Raw genomic sequence first — 19,988 nt, 5'->3', positions numbered from 1 at the left:
ACCATACATATAGTAGAGTGCTCTGGTGAAACCTCAGCGGGACATCAGCCTCTCTGAGTCTGTCTGACTTAGGCCAAAGGTTTTTCTTCATGTGCAGTACTAAACAGCATGAAAACACAGCTGCTTAAATACCAGTGCCTTCTGCCTTTCCCTAGCACACCTCAACCCACCCTTCTGAGCAGCAAACAGAAATCACCAGGGACCTCACTACCCATCTCAGGGGAGACCTTATTGCTCTCTACAACTCCTGAAAGGAGGTTGTAGCAAGGTGGGGGTCAGTCTCTTCTCCTAGGTAACAAGCAATAGGATAAGAGAAAATTGCCTCAAGTTGCACCAGGGGAGGTTTAGATTGGATATTAGGGAAAATTTCTTCACCAAAAGGGTTGTCAGGCACTGGAACAGGCTGCCCAGGGAAGTGGTGGAGTCACCATCCATGAAGATATTTAAAAGGCATGTGGATGTGGTGCTCAGTGACGTGGCTTAGTGGTGGCCTTGGTAGTGCTAGGTTAATGGTTGGACTTGATGATGTTAAAGGTCTCTACCAACCTAAATTATTTTATGATCTGACACATCAGTCCCCTGTAGTACCTTTTCTTGGTTATAAGCATATATTTTTTAAATGGTACTGAAATTCTGAAGTCTTAATGCAGAGCAAAATTAACCACTGAAACCCAAGTAACAGGGAAGAGATCTACAAATTCTAAGTGGTCTTAAAAAATAACTAAAGTGCTATTAATTTTAAACTAATCCCAAGGAAACAGTATCTAAAGAAAAATAAATGCAAGCCCATAATTTTAACACTGCCAGTCATAGGGATAACTCAAGTTAACTACGGTCAAGTGCTTTGGGGAATTACTATAGCTATACTACAGAGATACGCTTTCAGTAAGGGTAAAAGCTTTTGATTTTAGGATTAATAGAAATCATCATTATAGGTAAAAGTATAGCAGAGAGAAAGGGCTACAGTCAAAGAAGAACAGTAAGCCAGAGAAGTCACTTTGCTATAAGTCAGGTGTTGTTGGTGTATTTGTATATGAGCTTCCCACAGTCTTGGATCCAGGTAAGACCTTATACCAGAAAAGAATAAAACCAGCTTTTGTTATTAGAAACACTAAAAAAGGTATCAAGCAGAAGCGTGACATTCTGAAGCTTTTGTTCACAGGAAAAAAACCACTATTTTTTAAAAGAAGAAGAGCAAAAACCCAATCTGCACTGGACAGAAGTTCTTTTCACCCAAGGCTCCCCACAGCAATCCAGGGAGGGCACAACAGCCCCCACACTGGAGAGATTGGGAGCTTATTCTCACAATAAATGCAGAAGAAACCGCTGCCACAGGCCTGGCAGAAACATTTCAGTTCTAACCAGCAGGTCCCAGGCATAGCTGCTACCCAGTAGGTGAAGGTGGGATGGGAGGAGTGCAGGCTCTGGGGTCCTGGGAGACAGGACAACACAAGAAGGTCTCATCCAAGCCCCAGGAGCATCTCACTTCTGTTTACTGCTAAGCAAAGGACTGTCTCCTCAGCTTCTGCTGGAGACTCTGGAAACATCATCCATAGGTAAGAATCTTACACCTCTCTATTATAACACAGCATTACTGGTGATGACAGGACACCAGACTAAATGGACTTCTGGTCTCAACCAGTATGGTCATCCTTGTGTTTAAATAAATTGGACTTTAATACCAGCATGAAAAACGAAGAACCACAACCAACAGATAATTCAGAGGTTTGCATCACAATTCTTGGTCTTATGCCACTACATAAACAAAACTGTAATAAAATTAAACATTCCCATAGAACCTATCTGAATATCACCTGTACACCATTTTTGTGTTCAGGAGGTTTTGTTTTTCCCCTAGCAGAGAAAAACAAAGAAGCAAACTTCCTCACTCAGATCTCAAAAGAAATTAAATATGAAGGCTGCAGGTAAGTCCCTGGGTTGTAACCAGCACGCTGTAGTTGCATTATGACTTAGGAAAGGAAGAGCCTGTTCCTACCTCTGTGCTGGTCTCCTGCCCCTCACCTCCAGCTGGTTTGTGTGGCTGCATAGCAAAGGGGTTTACTAAGCCTTCTAACCAACATAAATTAATAAAAACAAACAGGAGGGGGGAAGAGGGTGGTAGTGTTTTGTTTTGTTTTTTTTTTTTCCCCTGCAGAGAAACTTATAGAGCTGTTTATACAGAGGCACTACAGTGGGATTTTAAACAAGAGTAGTCCCTCCTTCCAGCAGCTGCCCACCATTACACTCCAATGAGCACCATGTGAAATTGCACTACTAATTAGAGCTCATCCTTCCTAGTCCCAGTCTTAGTTCATTAACTGGCAAACACTTCCAGCTGGAGAAAAAAAAAAAACAAACAACTAATGTAGGGACTAATAATAAAAAGTAACTAATAAATTAAATAAGATTTAGGGATTTTTCACTGTTGACTTGGTGTTAGTATCCTGTTTATGACTCTGATTTTTAAATGTTGTAATTTATTATGCAAAAGTAGCATTTTTACACTGAAAAATATTGTAATTGCAGAAAACAGCACTAATAAAGTGGAAGACAGAAACACAAGAAATGGGAAAACAGAATTTGATCCTGCAAAACACCTAAATACATCTTTAATAACAAATAAAAGAAGCTAAACCAGATTGTAGGGTAGTGACTTCTGAATTTAAGCATTTTTTGTTAGTATAATCCTTGCCTCTGAAAAACTGCCTTTGGGCAAGTGTTTTACTTGAAACCACATTTTCAATTAATCATTGTCATTAACTCCAGGCAAACAACAAAAAAATAAAAAACAACTTGCTGTGTGAGCTTCCTTCCAGGCCGATTGTTGAGGGAGCTGGGATGATTTCCTGCAGCTGGGAAGGGAGCAGCTCTGGGATGCCTCCACCCTCGCTTGCTCATAGAGGTCTGTCTGGATTTGCACCCTCAGCACATGCAATCTGGCATGTTTTCTAATTAAGCCCCACAAATCTAAAGGCTATCCATCAACCTTATTCACATCTATAATTCCAGTGTTTCCCCTTCATGTGAATTACATGAGCTGACAAAATAGTCAGAACCGATAACCATCCATTGGTTCTCTTCATACAACAGTACAACCTTAAGCTGTTCTCCCACATAGGATAAAAATTGATGTTACCTGAATATTAAGCCTTCCTCTGTGAGCCCCAAGGCCATATCGCTTTGCTGTAGAGGCATGGAGCTGGAAGTCAGTAATTTTTAATGTCTCTAGACCAAGTGGAGGACAATCTACAAAATAAAACATTGATTAAAGTTTAATTAAAAAAAACAAAAAAACAAAAAAACAAACAACAACAAATCCAACACACAAAACAAATAAGTATTCAAAGTTTCTGGATTTCAGTTGTGCCAAACTGGATGGGGTCCTCAACACAGCACCACTGAAGTCAATGAGAAATGGCAGCCCCCATAAAATCACTGAAGAAATGATGATTTACGCCAGCTGAAGATTTGGCTTTTGAGAGTCTCAGTTATTACTGTTTGCTATATGCTTCAGCTTCTTGTGGATATGCACAGTATTTCCTGTCAAGTGTTTTTCAGTACAAAATGCCAGTAAAAATGATCTTTTATTTTTCTCTCTTTTTGCCATTTTCTTTTCCAACTCTTGTTTTGATTTTTTTTTTCCCCCCTGTACTCATTCCAAGCTACCGTACAAAGTTATGTTTCTAATTAAAATCTGTTCTGGAAACTTCAATCACAGTCCCTCATATTGCACAATAGCATCTGTTACAGAGGTCTGGGAGGCCGGACAGCAGAGCTCTGCAGAGGTAATGACTAAGCACAGAGAGGGCAATTTTGAAACAAGGGGCCATCTCTCTAAGCTCCAAATTGTTCAAAGCCTTGAAGAAAGAAAAGAAGATGCCATTACTTCAGCAGCAGAAGATGCCATTACTTCATCAGCTAGCTAGTAATGCAGCAAACTAGAGCCTGGAGCTCTGGCTTTCAAAGATAAGATGTCGGAAAGAGTCTACTTCATGATTATCAGAAAAATATTCTGCTCTAAAATGACCCCAGACATCACAGTATTTAAGTCCCTCACAGTGCTTAGCATATTTGTCCTCAAAATACCATGGTGAGGTGGCGAAGACCCACTCTCAGTGTTTCACAGGAGGTGAACAAAAACACAGAGAAACACCTAAATTGTACAACAGAAAACAATTTAGAGAACCTGAAGTCAGCACCAGCTGGAATTGGAAAGTCTGGGTAGGGCAGAGATGTAAAGCAGTGTCATTATTTAGATCAGGTACTTGTTAAGTTAGACTAAGATTTGCACTGCTGTGGCCATATCACTTCTGGGTTTGGATAGAGGATGGATTCTTTCTGCAGCTGAGTATGGGATGTTTGCTGTAAGTTGCACAACGGGCTGTGACAGAGACAGGAGCTGAGCACCAGCCATAGAGCCCAGGCCACATTTCCAGTCCCCAGGGCACCCCCCCATTCCCCCATTCCCCAAACCATCCCTCCTCACCGTCTGCCTGACAGCTGGAATCACAATTTCCCTTGTGCCACAGTCACAGGAGATTTGTCAAAGAGCTCACTTCCATGCTCTATACGTGTATCCCACTTACAGGTACATATTTTTAATCACTCACCAAAATGTCATGAGGGTATGTACCTGAGGATCTCACCCTGTCCCTGTCTAACTTTCAGGCATAATTTGGCATTACTATGCACAAACTGGCAAAACATTAGAGATTTCCTGTGCTCTTTCTTAGCTCATAACAATCTAAAATCCCTCAGGAAAAATGTTATGTATTGTTAATTCACACTAGTAGTTCTTTGTTCATCCCTAGGAAAGTTCTCAGACAAATCCAGGGCCAAATGTCTCGATCAGAGAACATTCCATCAGTGAAGACAAATGCTAAATATTAATATATTTTCTAAAGTACCAACAGTGATCTTAGTCTTAGACAAGAGACAAAATGTAGACAGTTCCTCATTTCAAAGAGCTTTCAATCTAATTATTCAAATCAGAGAAGAGACAGGATGTATAAGGAAAGTCAGAAGAAGGAACAGCTCAGAGGATTTTTGTTTCATTGATTGATTGTTTTAATTGCATTTCCTTATAGAGTGTTTCACCCTTCACTGTACTCCAACTAGCAGAAGTCTCAGGCTCTGTCAGATCTCTACTGGGAGTAAATTATTTAGCTGGGAACTGCCTCCTTTTCTTTAACAAATTCAGTCCTCGAGACAGGTTTGGAAATCAGTCTCATGGTGTAATCCTGCAGAAGCTTTTGCACTTCGGTATATTTTGCTCTGTGAACAGTCTCACCATTCCCAGGCACTCGAACGCTACCCAGAAGTACTCGTGCCAGGTCTGAGCTGAAAATAAAAGCAAGCTGCTTTTACATATTCTGTTCATAAAATATCATTTAATTTGATGTTTATACCACACCTCACAAGGCAAGAGGGCAATCTACAGGACCTACTGGGAGGTAATAAAAAAAGCAGAAAATTTCCCACAGAGTGAACAGCCGGCTTCATCAGCAAGGGATCCACTGAAGCTCGGTCTCTTCCAGATTGCGTGTCGCAGCCCGTTCTCCGCTACGGAACAGCAGCAAGGGCTTACGGAGCTGCCCGGGGGGCAGCCAGCACTCGCTGCTCCATCGGACGCACAGCCACGCGGTCTGCAGTCCCTTTCCTCAGCACTTCTCCCTTCTGTACAGAGACCTATTGCCATGCAACCTGTCGGAAATTCACCATTTCTGAGCCTGGCAGCTGCCTGTCAGACCTGGCTGAAGTTACCTGGTGTGATATACACCTGCCAGTGTATGTACGAGAAGTGGCCTTGGTTTTATTCAGACTGAAATGTTACTGTTTTACTATAAAACTGCAGTATTCTTGGGTTTCCTGAGGATTTCAAGGAGATTTTCATAGACTGTAAGATGGGTATTTACAGGCTGAAAAATATTGCCTGCATATATTTATGTGTATTTTCTCTGTTTCTAGAGAAACTGAAGCCTAATAATACACTCAAAAGTGTTCATATGGATCTCAGTTAAATATGCCTGACTGCTCTTTATTTTTCAAGGATGAATTATTTGTATTGTCTGTGAATGCATCAGACTAACAGGCCAATATTATGAAATGCTCAATTTAGCAGGAGCAAGATTAGGCTCTAAGAGTAGGCAGGAGCTATCTACAGCATGTGGTATAGATACCTTTGATGAAAACTGTGCAATACATTGTTAACAATACACTGACTTTTCTCAATGTGCTTAAGCCTTACAATATTTCAAGTGAAATCATTAGGATCTTTACCATCAATTCAATAACATTCAGGAATTTATTTTTTTTTACTGTTATTTGTATAAATTAGTAGGATAACACCTAGCTTGCTTTCTCTGGAAGTGAACTAGACTTTAAGCTGTGACTTCACTAACTTACTAAACCTTGTAAAGATTCTTCTTTCTTTTTAACTCAGTAAGAAAAATCAAGTATTTTGCTCCAATACTTGATTGAAAATTAATGAAAAGCATTCTTTTCACAGCTGGCCCCTCTTTCTCCAGTGACCATCTCGAACCAGGAAGAGGGCAGCAGGATTCTCCATAAAAGACGATTGACCTTTAGATGCTTCCATCTGTGCAGCATTGCACTGGGATGATATTCTTGGAGTCATCGAGTCTATTGTTTGCAGTAGCTTTGATGTATGGAATTTATGCTGTTTTCCACAATTGAAGACCTTTGATTTTGGTCTTAAATGAAATTGTGTCTTCTATTTAAAGCCATAATATTACACTATTAACACTTCAGAAATATTAATTTTTTTCCACATGCATATGAATTCCAGCGTCAATAAAGGGATGAAAAAAGGAGCATATCAAACCAAACCATCAGTCTGTAATGTACAGAGATGGTGGGGGCAAATTTTTCAGTATGGCCTCATCTGATTAACTCCAAGTTGCTCATTATAACACAACACAATCCACCTAAGGTTGACATTTCACTATTGCAAAAAAAATAATCTTGAGTCATACTGTGAATTTAATTATAGACAAATTATTTTGTTGGTGTGTCCTGCCCTGCTTCTTAAAGCTACTAAAGATAACCAAGACAGCCTATTTTTGACAAACTTACAGGAAAAGAAACTGATTTATAGCATTCATAATGACTACTTTTTAAAGTATTGCTGTACTATATTTTATTTAAGAATCTTCCATATAAGAATGAAAATTGCCACAGAATCAATGTCTGTCTTAATGATTTTGAAATTGGTTGGCATGAATAATCAGAGCAGTACACACCTTATAGATTCAACTGTAAATGATCTAGCTATTTGGTCATTTCTTTAACTAGTTGAAAAAGTAATCATTGTAAAATGCAGGAAATTCAACTATGGCTTTGAAAGACACTTAAATCCACATAATGCATACATAACAACTTACTAACAAAATGCAGCTAGAGTATTTATGTTTCAGAGTGACTGAAAAGCAAGCATAAAACTTGCAGGTGCAGGGAAGAGGCTGAGTTATGGACATTTCTCTCTTTCTGGCCCATATCCAACCATGATTTCGTGTGTGATTTTCAACCATGAATAGGTGTTCACTTCAGAAGCAAGGCATTAATAAGATGTCTGGATCAAACTAATTCCAAGACCTAAAAAGAGATGGGGCTTGGATTCAGACTTAATAACGTTTGTATCTTGAACGGTATTCTTGTGAGGTTTCCCTTTCAAAATAGCTTTCCCATTAGCTATGTTAAATGGCTATGTCTAAAAATAATGGCAGTGTCCATTATTTTTAATTATGCTTCTACTAGCCAGAGAGATAATTGTGTCCCAGGTGAGGGCAGGAAGACATTTCTGATACTTCAACACTGTTAGCAATCATCAGTTCCTTGAAGTCAGAAGGGGAAACACTTGAGATTTATTTCAGTCACAACCTCATCTCTAGAAATCTGAATTTACCAGTTATAATTTGGGGCTTGCCTAGACCGAGAGCACTACCTGAGGGAGCTACTGAGCTCCCTTCTCAAGCCAGCATCAACTCAATTTACAATCTCAACATGGCTCTGTGCAAGGATATTAGGCTGGGTTTGAAAATGGTTTCAGCCTCATGATGGCTGTGTCCTACTAGTGCAGCATCTTCCACTGAAACTCTGGTCAAAAATAACCCCTCCTGCAGAGCCAGTTTGGTTGTCTTTACACTTGCAATATAATTACAGCTGCTCTGCTGCAACATTAGCTGTTCTTTATGATAAAACCGTATTAACAGGCATTCTTAGAAACATATTAATTCCAGAAGTAGAAGACGTATGTATGAGCAGGGCAAGGAAAACACTTCTGTTCATCTTTATTGCCTAAATTATTAATTTATTTTATTTTGTTCTGGTCTAAATAAAGATTTTCAGATAAGCACAGATTGTCTTTATAGCTCTTATATCTAATAAGGATGGATTTAGGAAATTATTCTGTACTGTTATTTGGAGGCGCACCAGACAAATCATTGTTTTATTTAAAGCATATTTTCCATCAATTTAGGAATATGTTCGGTTTTTCAAATGGAAAGGAAAAAAGAAGCATCATATTTCCCCTTTGCTTATATTTTTAAAAGCCATACCTGTAATCCTTTTCAATTCCCGCAAGTCTATGCTTGTCTAACTCCTTGTGTACAGTGATACTTAGATCTAGAAATGGAGGAATATTAGCCTTGTGCAGTCTGACAGTCTGCTTGACATTTGGGGGCAGAATGTACTCCGACTATTTATTTTTTATGATTCTAAATGTGTTCTAGCTCCAAGAGCTTTGTCATTTTAAAATATGTAAGAATCCCCTTGCACTTCAAAATGTTTGTTTCGGGAGAAAGGATGTTACACTACAGAGATATAGAAGTTCAGAGAAGACAAGAAGAGGTCAAGGCAGCACTGACAGTGAGTTAACAAAGAATTTTCTCTATGCAAAGAATGGTTTTAGTGCCAGGATTTTGTTGTTGTTGTTGTTGGTATCTGTAGCTTTTCATTCGGGGCTTGAGCTTGCACCACCAAAATCAAAAGAAGAATATCACTGAGATAAACATGAAGACCTCATCACCCTTCCAGTGTAACTGATCTTTTAGGTTGTGCATTTTCCATCAAAACATACACAGCCAGTGTGATTTTCAGTAATGCAGCACATCCCAAGTTATCACTGCAGTTAGCAGCAGCAACTGACACTGAAGTGTCTTTAAAAAATATGCTGGTCAGTTTAGAGGGTCAAAACCACATTGCACATCTTGGCCTTAGTGTGGCCAGAGTTTGCCCAAGTCGGGGGATAACAGCGGCCAGCAGGAACCTACAGCAACAGAAGTGATCTGTCACTGTTGGAGGGGAAGCCAGTATGGTGCCAGCATGATGTGCTCTGGGATGCCATTTCTATTTCTAGTAACAACCTATTCCCGTAATTAATACCAGTTTCTTCTTTCTGCAAATCCATTTGCCTACCAGACTTGGCTATAGACTCCTCCCTTCTCTGGAGACCTTGTTCTCTGGGGACTCAACACATATCTTGCCACCATGATATGGTCAGCTATCTCATGGCAAAAACCCATGTAATAAGACAGATTTAGTACTAGGCTTTGATTCCCTGTTTCTTTTTCTGGGTCACACCAAAATAGATGCAGAATTTAGGCTTTGTTTAAGCAAAACACTTATAGTTAACGAAGAAGGTATAAATTTGTAAAGCTACTGATATAGGTAAGTTAAGCACACAATTAAGCATATATTTTGGGGTATGAAGACTTTAACACTTACACTATTCATATTATTCTTAGATCTTTATGGTCTTGGACAAAAATTATTAATGAGGTCAATATAATAAATTTTGCCCTAACAGCTAACTAGAGCTTTTCCTATGAAAATAGTCGTTGATAATTAATCTTCCAGCAGCAGAAACTTTTAATGGAAACTCTGGCAGTCCAATTATTGTGTCTCAAGCAATACTTAGGTCACAGGTATGCAAAGTATTAATACTGCAATGCACCCAAAAGGTGAAATAACAGTAAAAGCACATTTCTGCTGACCCTTGCTGAAAATATCTTTTGATTGCTTTTCTGTGATGGACAGCCTCTGTGGGGGCTGAATTAAACAGAAAATGATTCTCCGTTTTCTAAATTATTCGTTATATTTACAGTCTTAGGACATTTGTGGGGGAACATGGTCTAGCTAAATTTTGCTGTTTTGATGATGTGATTGTGGAAGTGTGAAATTTCCACAGATGTTCATGAGTCACACTCTACACTTGGTATGGCCTAGCTTTTCCCTGGAAACATGTCCAAGGATTTCAGTCTGAGCAGTTTTGTGATTTTGTTCACATTCAAAGTGTTGCTAACAGTACATACTAGTTTATTTTCTGGCCTGAATTCAGGCCACCAGCCCCCATGCACCTCAGATTAATTGAAGCAGTACAAGCAGATGAAGGTTCTTCAAGCACACACAGTTTATTTTTATTTTATTTTCCTTATAAACCTATTCCCTGAGCACTAAAAGAATAAAGCAAGAAATGTGCACTTACAACAAATCCCCTATATAGTAGTTAAAATACTGATTTATAGTCCCAGATCAAAGATCAAATAAAGGATTAAATAGATGCCAAAATTTTCTGTCGTAGGACAACATTAATTGTTCTCTAATGTTGCATCAAAGCTGTATATTTTTCTAGGATAAGCAACAAATACTGCACGGGGGTTCAAGACATCTGGGACCGCTCTCAGAAGGGAAAGACAATATTTATCACAGAACTGCAACATACACTTATCCTTATGGTTGCTGTTGAGGATTAAAAAAAGAAAAAGCCACAAACACTTTTGGTTAGAAGCCACAAACCCCAGCTCTGCTAGAGGTCTGACCCAAAACCTCCTTAAATCAGGAGGAACATTTTCATAGGCCTGAAGTTGAAGCCTGAGTGAGGCTCCCACCAATGTTACCCATCCGATACCTCAAAACTGTTTTTGGCAATTAGATGTGCTTCTTTGCAACCAACTTTCTCCAGGGGCTGCCTCTGGGCCAAGGAGCTGTGTTTTGACAGCCTCTTAGCCTGTGGGAGAGGGAGATGCTTTTTAATCCTAGATTGCTCACGAGGCACCGCTTTGTCTTCCAGGTAAACAGACTCCTTTCCCTGCTAGGAGTCTCACCAGAAGATTTTCTGCAACAGTCTTTCCTGTTTCCCACGCTACCCATACTTCAAAAACTGAACCAGCTCTGTAGGCAAGGAGGTCGTTGCACAGAAGCTGTATATAGCTCCTGCCTGAGGGCACAAGGCCAGACTTGGACAGGGAAGGTGCCCACTGGAGTCAGAGGCAGCAGACAAGAGTGAAAGCCCTGAGATAGTTTCAAGGCCACCAGAGTTGTGTCCTCACCATCTCTGATACCAGTGACACACAAAGCCCTCCCACGGTGCAAAGACACTGGGCACTTCCATGCTTTCTTTACGCCACCTAAACACTGCGCACCACCCAGCAGGACTGGGCACGACAGTTACTTGAAAAGTTGTAGGGTTATAGACTCTATACAACTGTAAAAATATCTCTTCTCCTGCTTCCAAGGTTGAGGGAAAATTCAGCAATTAAAGTCAAATAAAGAATAAATTAATAATTATCTTGATCCTTTGGGTCTGGTCTGACATGAAACCAAACATTTCTGAGATCTGGAAAGTATACCTCTTTTTTTTTTTTTTCTTTCATTATTTTTCACATTTTTGCTCCCTCACAAACCCAACGTTGTGGTTGGTTCTAGATGCAACAAAACAGCACATTTAGCAGGAAGAGTTTCTATTATTCCTGGCACAGCTAGAAGCAGGAATTTCCAGAAAGCTTCTTTGGGAGTTTTCTGGCCAAGCTTTCTGATTCAAGAGGCTCATCTAAGCTCCAGATACCATATACATTTCCTGAGTTGCCTTCTGCTGCCGTGGTACAGCCTGCCTAGGATATGACGTGATTTATGATGTGGACAATGCAGGAGCCAGGTCCCAAATGCACGAAGTCAGCATGCTTGGGCACAAGAAACATTTCCTATTTTTTCCTCCTGGTTTTGTTTCTTGCTGCCTGTGGTCCTTCTGCTCAGGGGGGAGAAGCAACCATAGCCATGCATGCCTGCAGACAGCAGCCTTCTCTGGGTGGGTAGGTATGGAAACACTGTCCATAGCTCTTGCATGTCTTAAACTGGCTTAATCTCTTTCCCCACATCTCTTTAGAGGCAGAGAAAGAAGAGAAAGTCAGAGGAAAGGGAGGTGCAGGCAGGCATCCCAGAGTTTCTGCCCCGCTGCCCATGGGAACACCACCTTGCTGACCTGACATGGGAAGGGACAAGGGTGGGAATCATGTTGCAAACCTGGTCATGGCATCCAGGCCATTAACAAAAGAAACGATGTGAGGACAAGCTGCATTGGTGCAGACTATCACCATACGGAGGCATTAAGTACCACCATAGGCATAGACCCAGGAAAGGCTTCCAGATGCTCGTGATACAGGGTACCTTCTCATTTGTATCCAAATCTGACAAGTCCTCCACTTTCTCTACAAAGGAATATGTATATTTAGTTGCTCTGAAAAAGACATGCTATTACCTTTAACAGCCAAAATAAAAATACAACCTGAAAAATATCACATCAATTCTTAACTTTCTTTTAAGAGCTTTGACTAAGCCTGAATTCTGTGTTATTAATTTTAAAATGTCTCCTCTGATGTTTCTCTGAAGCACAGAATGAAGATGTTCTGTAATTCCAGCTAAAGCCACAAAACTTGAATACAGCCATCAAAAATGAGAACCATCCTTTTTTTTTTTTTTTTCCAGAGCCAAACAAATAGACTTAACCAAACAATGGAGAAAAAGACTGAGACAGACTGCACGCACAATGGCTGGGTATAGGGCTAAAATTACCATTAAAAACACATATCTGTCCAATGTCTTCATGCCAGAAACAGCTCAAAATATCAAATCACTGAGGCATACTGCAAGACCAAAGATTCTACAATAAGAACATTAATTGTAGCCATCAAAAATAAGCATTGAAACTTGGAATACCATTAACAAGTACAAAATCAAGACAGAAAATAGCTACTATCTTAAGATACAACCCTGGCTCGATAAATGAGACACCTTAAAAGTGCTAAGGTTTAACCACTTTAACAATGCCATTTGAATGTATTTTACCAAAAATAGTACAACTGCATAAAACCAGTTGTATGAGTATAAAATTGGCTTAACGTGCAATTAGTTTTATCCCCTTCTCTGAAAACTGTAGTTATATATATATATATATATATATATATATATATATATAAAGTTATCAACTTTATACAGAAGTAAATATACCCACAGTTAGGTATAGCATGTTCACTATGCAGTTGTACAGAGTGGCAGCATAGTCAGGAAATTCCTTAAACATAAATAACCTGGAAAATGTCCATGACTTTGGGCCCTGGAAATATACATCTGCCAAGAATTCTGCCAGCTTTAAGGCTCTTGCAGCAGAGCCATGTTTGTGGAGCAGAACGGGGATCCCAGGCAGCACAAGGGAAGTATCCAAGTGGAGAACATAGGAAAGGGGCTGTATACGTTCCATCAGGAAGATCAGAATTGCACGCTTGGGGCTATGGTAGACCTAGTGGTAAAATACACATAAATAGCTTCAGCAGTGCTCTAGAAACACCTGATTTCACTGAAATAGATGGCACTACTGTGATATCACCCAGTTTTCACCCTCTTAGTCTCACTAGCACACACGTGAAGCCCACACACACAGAGCAGGAAAAACTGGAGAGATTGTAAAGGAGATCTCATTAGTAGTGACGAGCCACTACTATAGTTACCTCCACTTGTAAGTACTAAATTTACACTTGAGAAAGACTGAAATCAGCCTCTTCCCAGTCAGGACTACTCAGTGTTCTTCAACTTTTAATCAAGTTAAGCTCCAGCATAGACCAAACTACATTTCTTTTACTTTTCTTCTATAAGGTGGAAAATGTGCTGAAAATGATATTGAAACAGATGCATTAGCTTCCTTTAATGAAGCAGCCGAAAGCCTAACACAAGTAAATCAGGATGAAGATAGAATCACTTTGCTATTCAGTTTTGGATTTCATAGTAGGCTGTCTTCTACCAGTTTAGCTTTCTGACTTAGCTCTCAACGGGAGCAAGCAAACTTCAGAGCCAGCTTAATGAAGTAGTATGAGCTATGCCTTTAGGCAGCAGACAGTCATTAGTCATCCTAGCTGCGAGTTGAAATGTCATCTTTAATTTTTTAATGATTAAAACTAAAAACACGCATTTACCAACAGAATGTACAATATCGGTACTCTGTATCTGCAGAGGAACTCAGGTGAATAGTGCAGGATCACCTTTCTGAGAGTCATTCCTCCCCTGCTGGCTTGTGAAACACTAAGCCTTGTCAATTTTAAATCTTCCCAAAGAATTTACAGCTAATCAGAAGTGACATTAAAATGTGTGTGTGTAGACAAACACGTAGTTGCAAACACACCTCCGTGCACAAGCAAGAAGACCCTCAAAGGCAGGCTGACCACTTCGGTAGAGAAGGCCACGACAACCATCATACCTCAGCTCCCAACTGCATTTATACCCCTTGCAATTAATATCCCTCATCCTCTATCAACAGTAATTGCTCTGCCCACTATGAGGAAGCATCACTGAGGGGGTGGGAGCAACCACTCAAGCCTCAGAGTGTATTTATGGGTTGTCACCAAGCACAGGCTGGTCTCAGTTGCTACCTATCCCTCTTCCAGGTTGCACATCTGGGCTAAATACTCGACCTATATAGAGAGTCTGTGACAGGAAATACCGAAAATCAATCCAACTTGGTTTTAAAACCTTTTATAAAGTGTAAGTTGCAGTTTTATGGAGACCTGGTGTGTCTGCTCTAGCAGTGAGTTTAGACATTTATGCATTTTTTTTTCCCTAACATCACATCTGTTGTTATTATTTCATATGAAATAATAAGAGGAATGAATGAAAACAAACACTTCTCATAAAGCATAGAAGTCACTGTAGTGCCTGGAGCTATTGCTCAGACAATGATTTCAGAAGAAAGTTGTGTGGATACAATTAACCTGAACTCAAACTTTGTGCTCCTTCCCAACCCTGAAAAAGGAATCAGTTTGCATTTTCTAGAGCACAGTAAAAGAAAAAATAAGTTTAGTTGGCTTGTTTGATTTTCACTTCATTACTCTTTTTGATGGACTTACTTTTTAATTGCATAGTTGATTCAAACTCAGCTCTAAGACAGTAATAAAAAGTCAGAAGTGCTTAATACATTTCAAGTCCCGAACAGTGGAAAACTGTTTCAGTGAAAGGATAAAAAATTGGCCAAGTGCACATAGAAAATAATCAGAGGTTCTTTGAATATACACAAAGATCCTGAAAAGCAAAAGATTTAGGAAGTCATAAAACAGAGCTTTCTTCTTCCTTTAAAACATCCTGTGTCCAAGCTGTTGCACCCTTGAGAAGCACCCTGAAAGCAGAGTATCTGAGTTTGAAGCAGCAGGAAGTAAAACTTCAAGAAACATTTAGATCTCTAAGATTTGAGAAAATAAAATCCAGGCTTGGATTGAAATGTAACTACCCTAATTTAAAAAAAAAAAAAAAAAAAAAAAAGCAGAGGAGTGGAATTGCTGGGGTGCAGGGAGGGGTGCAGGAGGGATGCCTGCCCTGACATTTGGGGTCACTATGGGGACACAAACCCCAGGGCAGAGCAGGAATACCACTGGAAAATGCACCATCAATGAAGGAATAGAAGAAATAGAAGGACAGAGTGCAGCTTGCAAAGGCAATTAATGACTCCCGAAAGTAATTTCTGAAAAAGGCATGATTTTTAAGGAGCTCAGAAAACACATGCACTCTGCAGTCAGGCTCTGCCTTTGCCACATTTTACCAGCTGTTCTTCCCATGAGCTTTTCCTCATCTTCCTAAAGGATTTCATCTTCCAAATGACTTATTAGCTTTCACGTGTCCATTGTGAAGATGGAACTTTGCACATACCATGGTCCCTCCATTTTACTTCCCCCCTCTCTACTCATCCTCAAACGAGTCATAGAAGAGCCAATTTAGGGAACTAAAAAAGAAAAAAAAAAAAAAAAAAGCCTCAAATGCAAGTAAGCACCAGGCTTCTGTGGTTTTAAAAGCTCAGTTAATATCTTTTAAAGTTTGAGGACTTGGCATTTTCACAAGCCTCTGTGCTTCCTGCATGTAGAAAGAGAAATGCTAAAAATACCATGAGAAAAAACATGGTTCTTGATATTTCTGAGCTAATCGGAGGGAAGAACTGGAGGTTCAGCAGCGAAGCTGTTATGAAGCTCCATCTCCATGCTACAGAGTGAAGGAGCTGAAACAGTTCAAGTAAGGTTCAGACAAATATCTCAAAGGGTGGGCATCTCTCCAACACAAGTGACTGAGTGTTCAGAGGTCCTTCCTCCCTATTCCAGCTTCCCACAATCTCACAGCTTTATGCAGCCTGCAAGATTCCCAAAATTCATTCTGTCTAAACATCTTTTCTGCTTTGTTTAACAATTCAGCCCTGGTCCAGCAAAGGTTCATAATCCCAGGCTAAACATTTAGCACATTGGAGGCTTCACTCATTCAAAGCTAAGTATGTCAGAATCTTCAAATTATATGAAATGTGAGTTATTAATGAGTTTAAAATTGCATGCATGCATGTCTTCTTTCTCAAGGCTGAAAGCCCAAAGATCCAGACTGCAGGCAATGCATTTACCAGCCTGGGGACCCAAAGAGGACTGCTCAGGAAAGCATTCAGACAAATCTTAGTTTATACTACTTGCCCAGTGAGTTTTGACATCCTTTCCCTGGAGAAAAGTGTCGTGCTAGTTATAGCCCATGTTGTTGTTACCAGAAGAGTCCTTGTCTCCACAGAAAACCAAGAGTGTGATAATGTGAAAAGTGCAGGCCATGATTTCGGACTTATTAACTCGACTGCTGCCTTGGAGAGCACATTCTCCTTCCTACCCATGGGAGTTGGAAATATCTACCAAGCATAGGTATTCTGCTCTTGAAAAAACATGGAATAGAGTAAGCTTCAAGGCAAGCTTGCCTAAGCATAAAAAAACCCGTTTTTCAATTTTCAAACTGGGAGGAAAAAAATGATTCAGGATTAAAGAACAGAAATACAGAACAATTTTGCAGAGTAATAATTCTGTGTTATTTTCTTTCCACTTTCCCGGAGCTCTGGCATTTCAGGTGCATAAGTCCATACTAGCATTTTTTTAATCATATTTTGAAAAGTTTCCTGTTCTATTCCTCTTGTAAGAGTGTAGAGTCTCTATATGTATGATTGCCATTTGACTAGCATTCAAGCATCAGAAAAACCCAAGTACATATTTATTTTTTGTGTATTAGCAATATCAAACAATTCAGATGTGTTTGCAATATTTTGTATTCCACATGCTACTAACCTTCATTATAATTTGGATTTTTTTAGAAAGTAGACTTACAAGACTTTTTTCACCTCTTCAGTTCATAAATTAAAATAACACTGAATGCTTACAGCTTCTGGTTGAAAGCTTTACCCTTTGTTCACTGTGGACTTGAACTATTGCTTGCAAACAGACAACGCTCTTTTTTTTTTTTTTTTTTTTTTTTTTTGTGGAAGTGCTTTCAAACCCTAAGCAATAAGCAGCAATTTTGCAGGAAAAATTGGATTCATATTTTTTTCTCTTTTTAAATAAAGAATTCAGTCACTCAGGCAGAGAACTGCTGTAACTTGTGATTTCAGTGGCCAGATACCTCAACCCTCATTCTTCTTGGGCTGCGCGTTTGGCAACTGAGGAATTTATACATTTCCTTCTCTGAGCTTTATGCATCCCACCCATCTCTGGGCTTCTGCAATCCTGGTCTCACTTTGTCAGGATTTTCAAAGGTCTGGAAGAACTCATAGCTTTCTGCCTTTATATATGATCCCCCAATCATCTGTTCTACTGCAAGATGAAAACAACATTTTTTGGGGCCCCCTTTTGTCACTTACATGTATTTAATGAAATACCTGATGTAAAGGAACTGGACCAGATGTGAGACACTCATCTGAGGATCCTGCAAGAGTTTTGGACTGTAGTCCTCTGCTGGGATACAAAAGCCTCCAGAGGAGCCCTGAGGAAACAAATATCTGCCAAGAGAGCTGTAAGGTATTTTTCTCTTTGTTTTAATTAGAGTGTGTGCTGGACCATGGCTACAGCTGGTCCTGGCTACTCATCCTCTCCTCAGCCCTCTATTCACCAGCAGCATAGGAGCTCTTGCCTCACCTGAAGGGAAGCCTCCTGCTCCAGTGACGTGCACTGAAGACTGGGGCATATCCCCACGTTATTGGGTCACTTTCACCCTGGAGTGGATCCAAGCCCAGATTTATTATGGCAAATTCCAACCTTTCCTCCAGCCATGTATAAAGGCCATATATAACCCAGCCATAGTTTCAACAGAGTTCTCGAGGGAATTTTTATTTGGAATTTGAAGTGCATAAAGAAATTGTATACTCTGTGGGATAAAACTGGGCTTATCCCTTGCGGTAGGGTACTTGCCATCCAGATTGTGATAGCAAATATAATTCTAGCTCTTTCTGAAATGTTTTCTGTAACTTCTCAGAAGATAAGCAATCAAGGTGAAAAAGAGAAAAATCATGTTGTTAAAGGCTGAAGTTTTAAGTGTTACTTTTAGGCAATCACGCATGAAAGGCTGTTTGGATGAAATTGAAGCTTCTGTTCTAAGCCAGCGAAAAATCTTTGGGAGTGTTGAAATCTGGTCCCATGTTCAAACATCCTTTGTCATGTGTATGGGGGCAAACTCATTACACTGTTGAAAATTATCTTGGGGAAAAAAAAGAGTGTGTTAAAGACAGGTCTGGCATAAAGGGTGGTTGTAATGGTGGTGGTAGGGAGTGCTTACATCCATATTTGAGATCAGCTCTTCTAAGATACTTTGAACTTTTCCCTTCATTTGACAGATGTTTTAGGAGGACCCTGAAAGTAGAAAGGAGCCATAAACCTGTCACCATAAAATAGTGTATCTCTGAAGAGAAGAACATAAAAATACTCTAATTTCTGGGAAAGAATGAGAAAGATGGTTTTCAGTTGCTCCCATTGCAAACAACACTGTCTTCCAGCACTCCACAATGATTAATGTACTTGGGCAGTTTACAGTAAATCTTGGATGTGTTAGAGGAGGGAGATACTTGTCCTCACTCTGTGCTCTCTTGTCAAATATAACTCCCCTTGAAATGGGAGGCTGTTTTGCTTTCTAAAGTTCATATGAGGAAACAGGTAAAAGGCAAATCTGGGGACAACAGAGATTACAGACATCCTGAGCCCCTCTATAAGCCAAAGAAAACTCTCGAAGTCAAGCAGAGACATTTGAGGTTCCTCCTCAGATTCTTTCTTAGGTCCCAGACAAGAGGATCAATCTTGTAGAGCCAAAAAGAAGGGAAATTACAAGAAAACTACAAAATTTGTGATACATGGGAGTGTGAGGAAGAAAACATCTACAGGAAGCATTCAAGCCCCATAACCTAAGCAAGCAAATCAGATTTAAGAAGCTCTGGTAGCCATTGTCTGGATGAGCTACTGAGGTTCAAAAGGAAGAACAACCTGAGTACAGGACTCTGGTGCCTAAGCCAATTGAGTCCTGTTATAGAACAGGTGAATGCTGCACCTAAACAAATCCAGTATTGTCTCTGGGTGGTGAAGATCTGTCTGCCATGTACTAGGATTCAAAACTGAGCATCTGTCTGTCCACGTCTCCTGAGTGGATTGGTGCACTGCAAACATGTCCAGCATAACAAGCTCTGGGTGAAACACAGCCAACACACAAGGCGATGGAACAGGATGTATCCCTTTAGTTGACTTCAAATGATTGCCCGGATGGCTAAAGCACTCTCGTGGCTGTCGTGGACACACATCTCGCAGGGAAAGTTGATGAACATCAAGCATGCAACTCTTATTACATTCCTTGTTTGGACTGTTGGGTGCAGTAACATTTTTGGAAATACA

At 39.9% G+C, this 19,988-nt stretch overlaps 1 protein-coding gene across 1 annotated transcript in view; it reads right to left on the bottom strand.

The window, feature by feature from the left end:
* The window catches only part of CPXM2 (carboxypeptidase X, M14 family member 2), an 80,630-nt gene that overhangs the window by 51,811 nt on the left and 8,831 nt on the right, over nt 1–19,988 (bottom strand). Inside the window, exon 2 of the mRNA XM_009965928.3 lies at nt 3,137–3,246. Coding sequence (XP_009964230.2) covers nt 3,137–3,246 — 110 coding nt within the window. The remainder of the gene's footprint in view (nt 1–3,136; nt 3,247–19,988) is intronic.

Source organism: Tyto alba, unplaced genomic scaffold (assembly GCF_018691265.1).
Source record: "Tyto alba isolate M040663 unplaced genomic scaffold, T.alba_DEE_v4.0 Super-Scaffold_1, whole genome shotgun sequence".
Classification (NCBI taxonomy): domain Eukaryota; kingdom Metazoa; phylum Chordata; class Aves; order Strigiformes; family Tytonidae; genus Tyto; species Tyto alba.
This window is presented reverse-complemented; position numbering and strand designations above follow the sequence as displayed.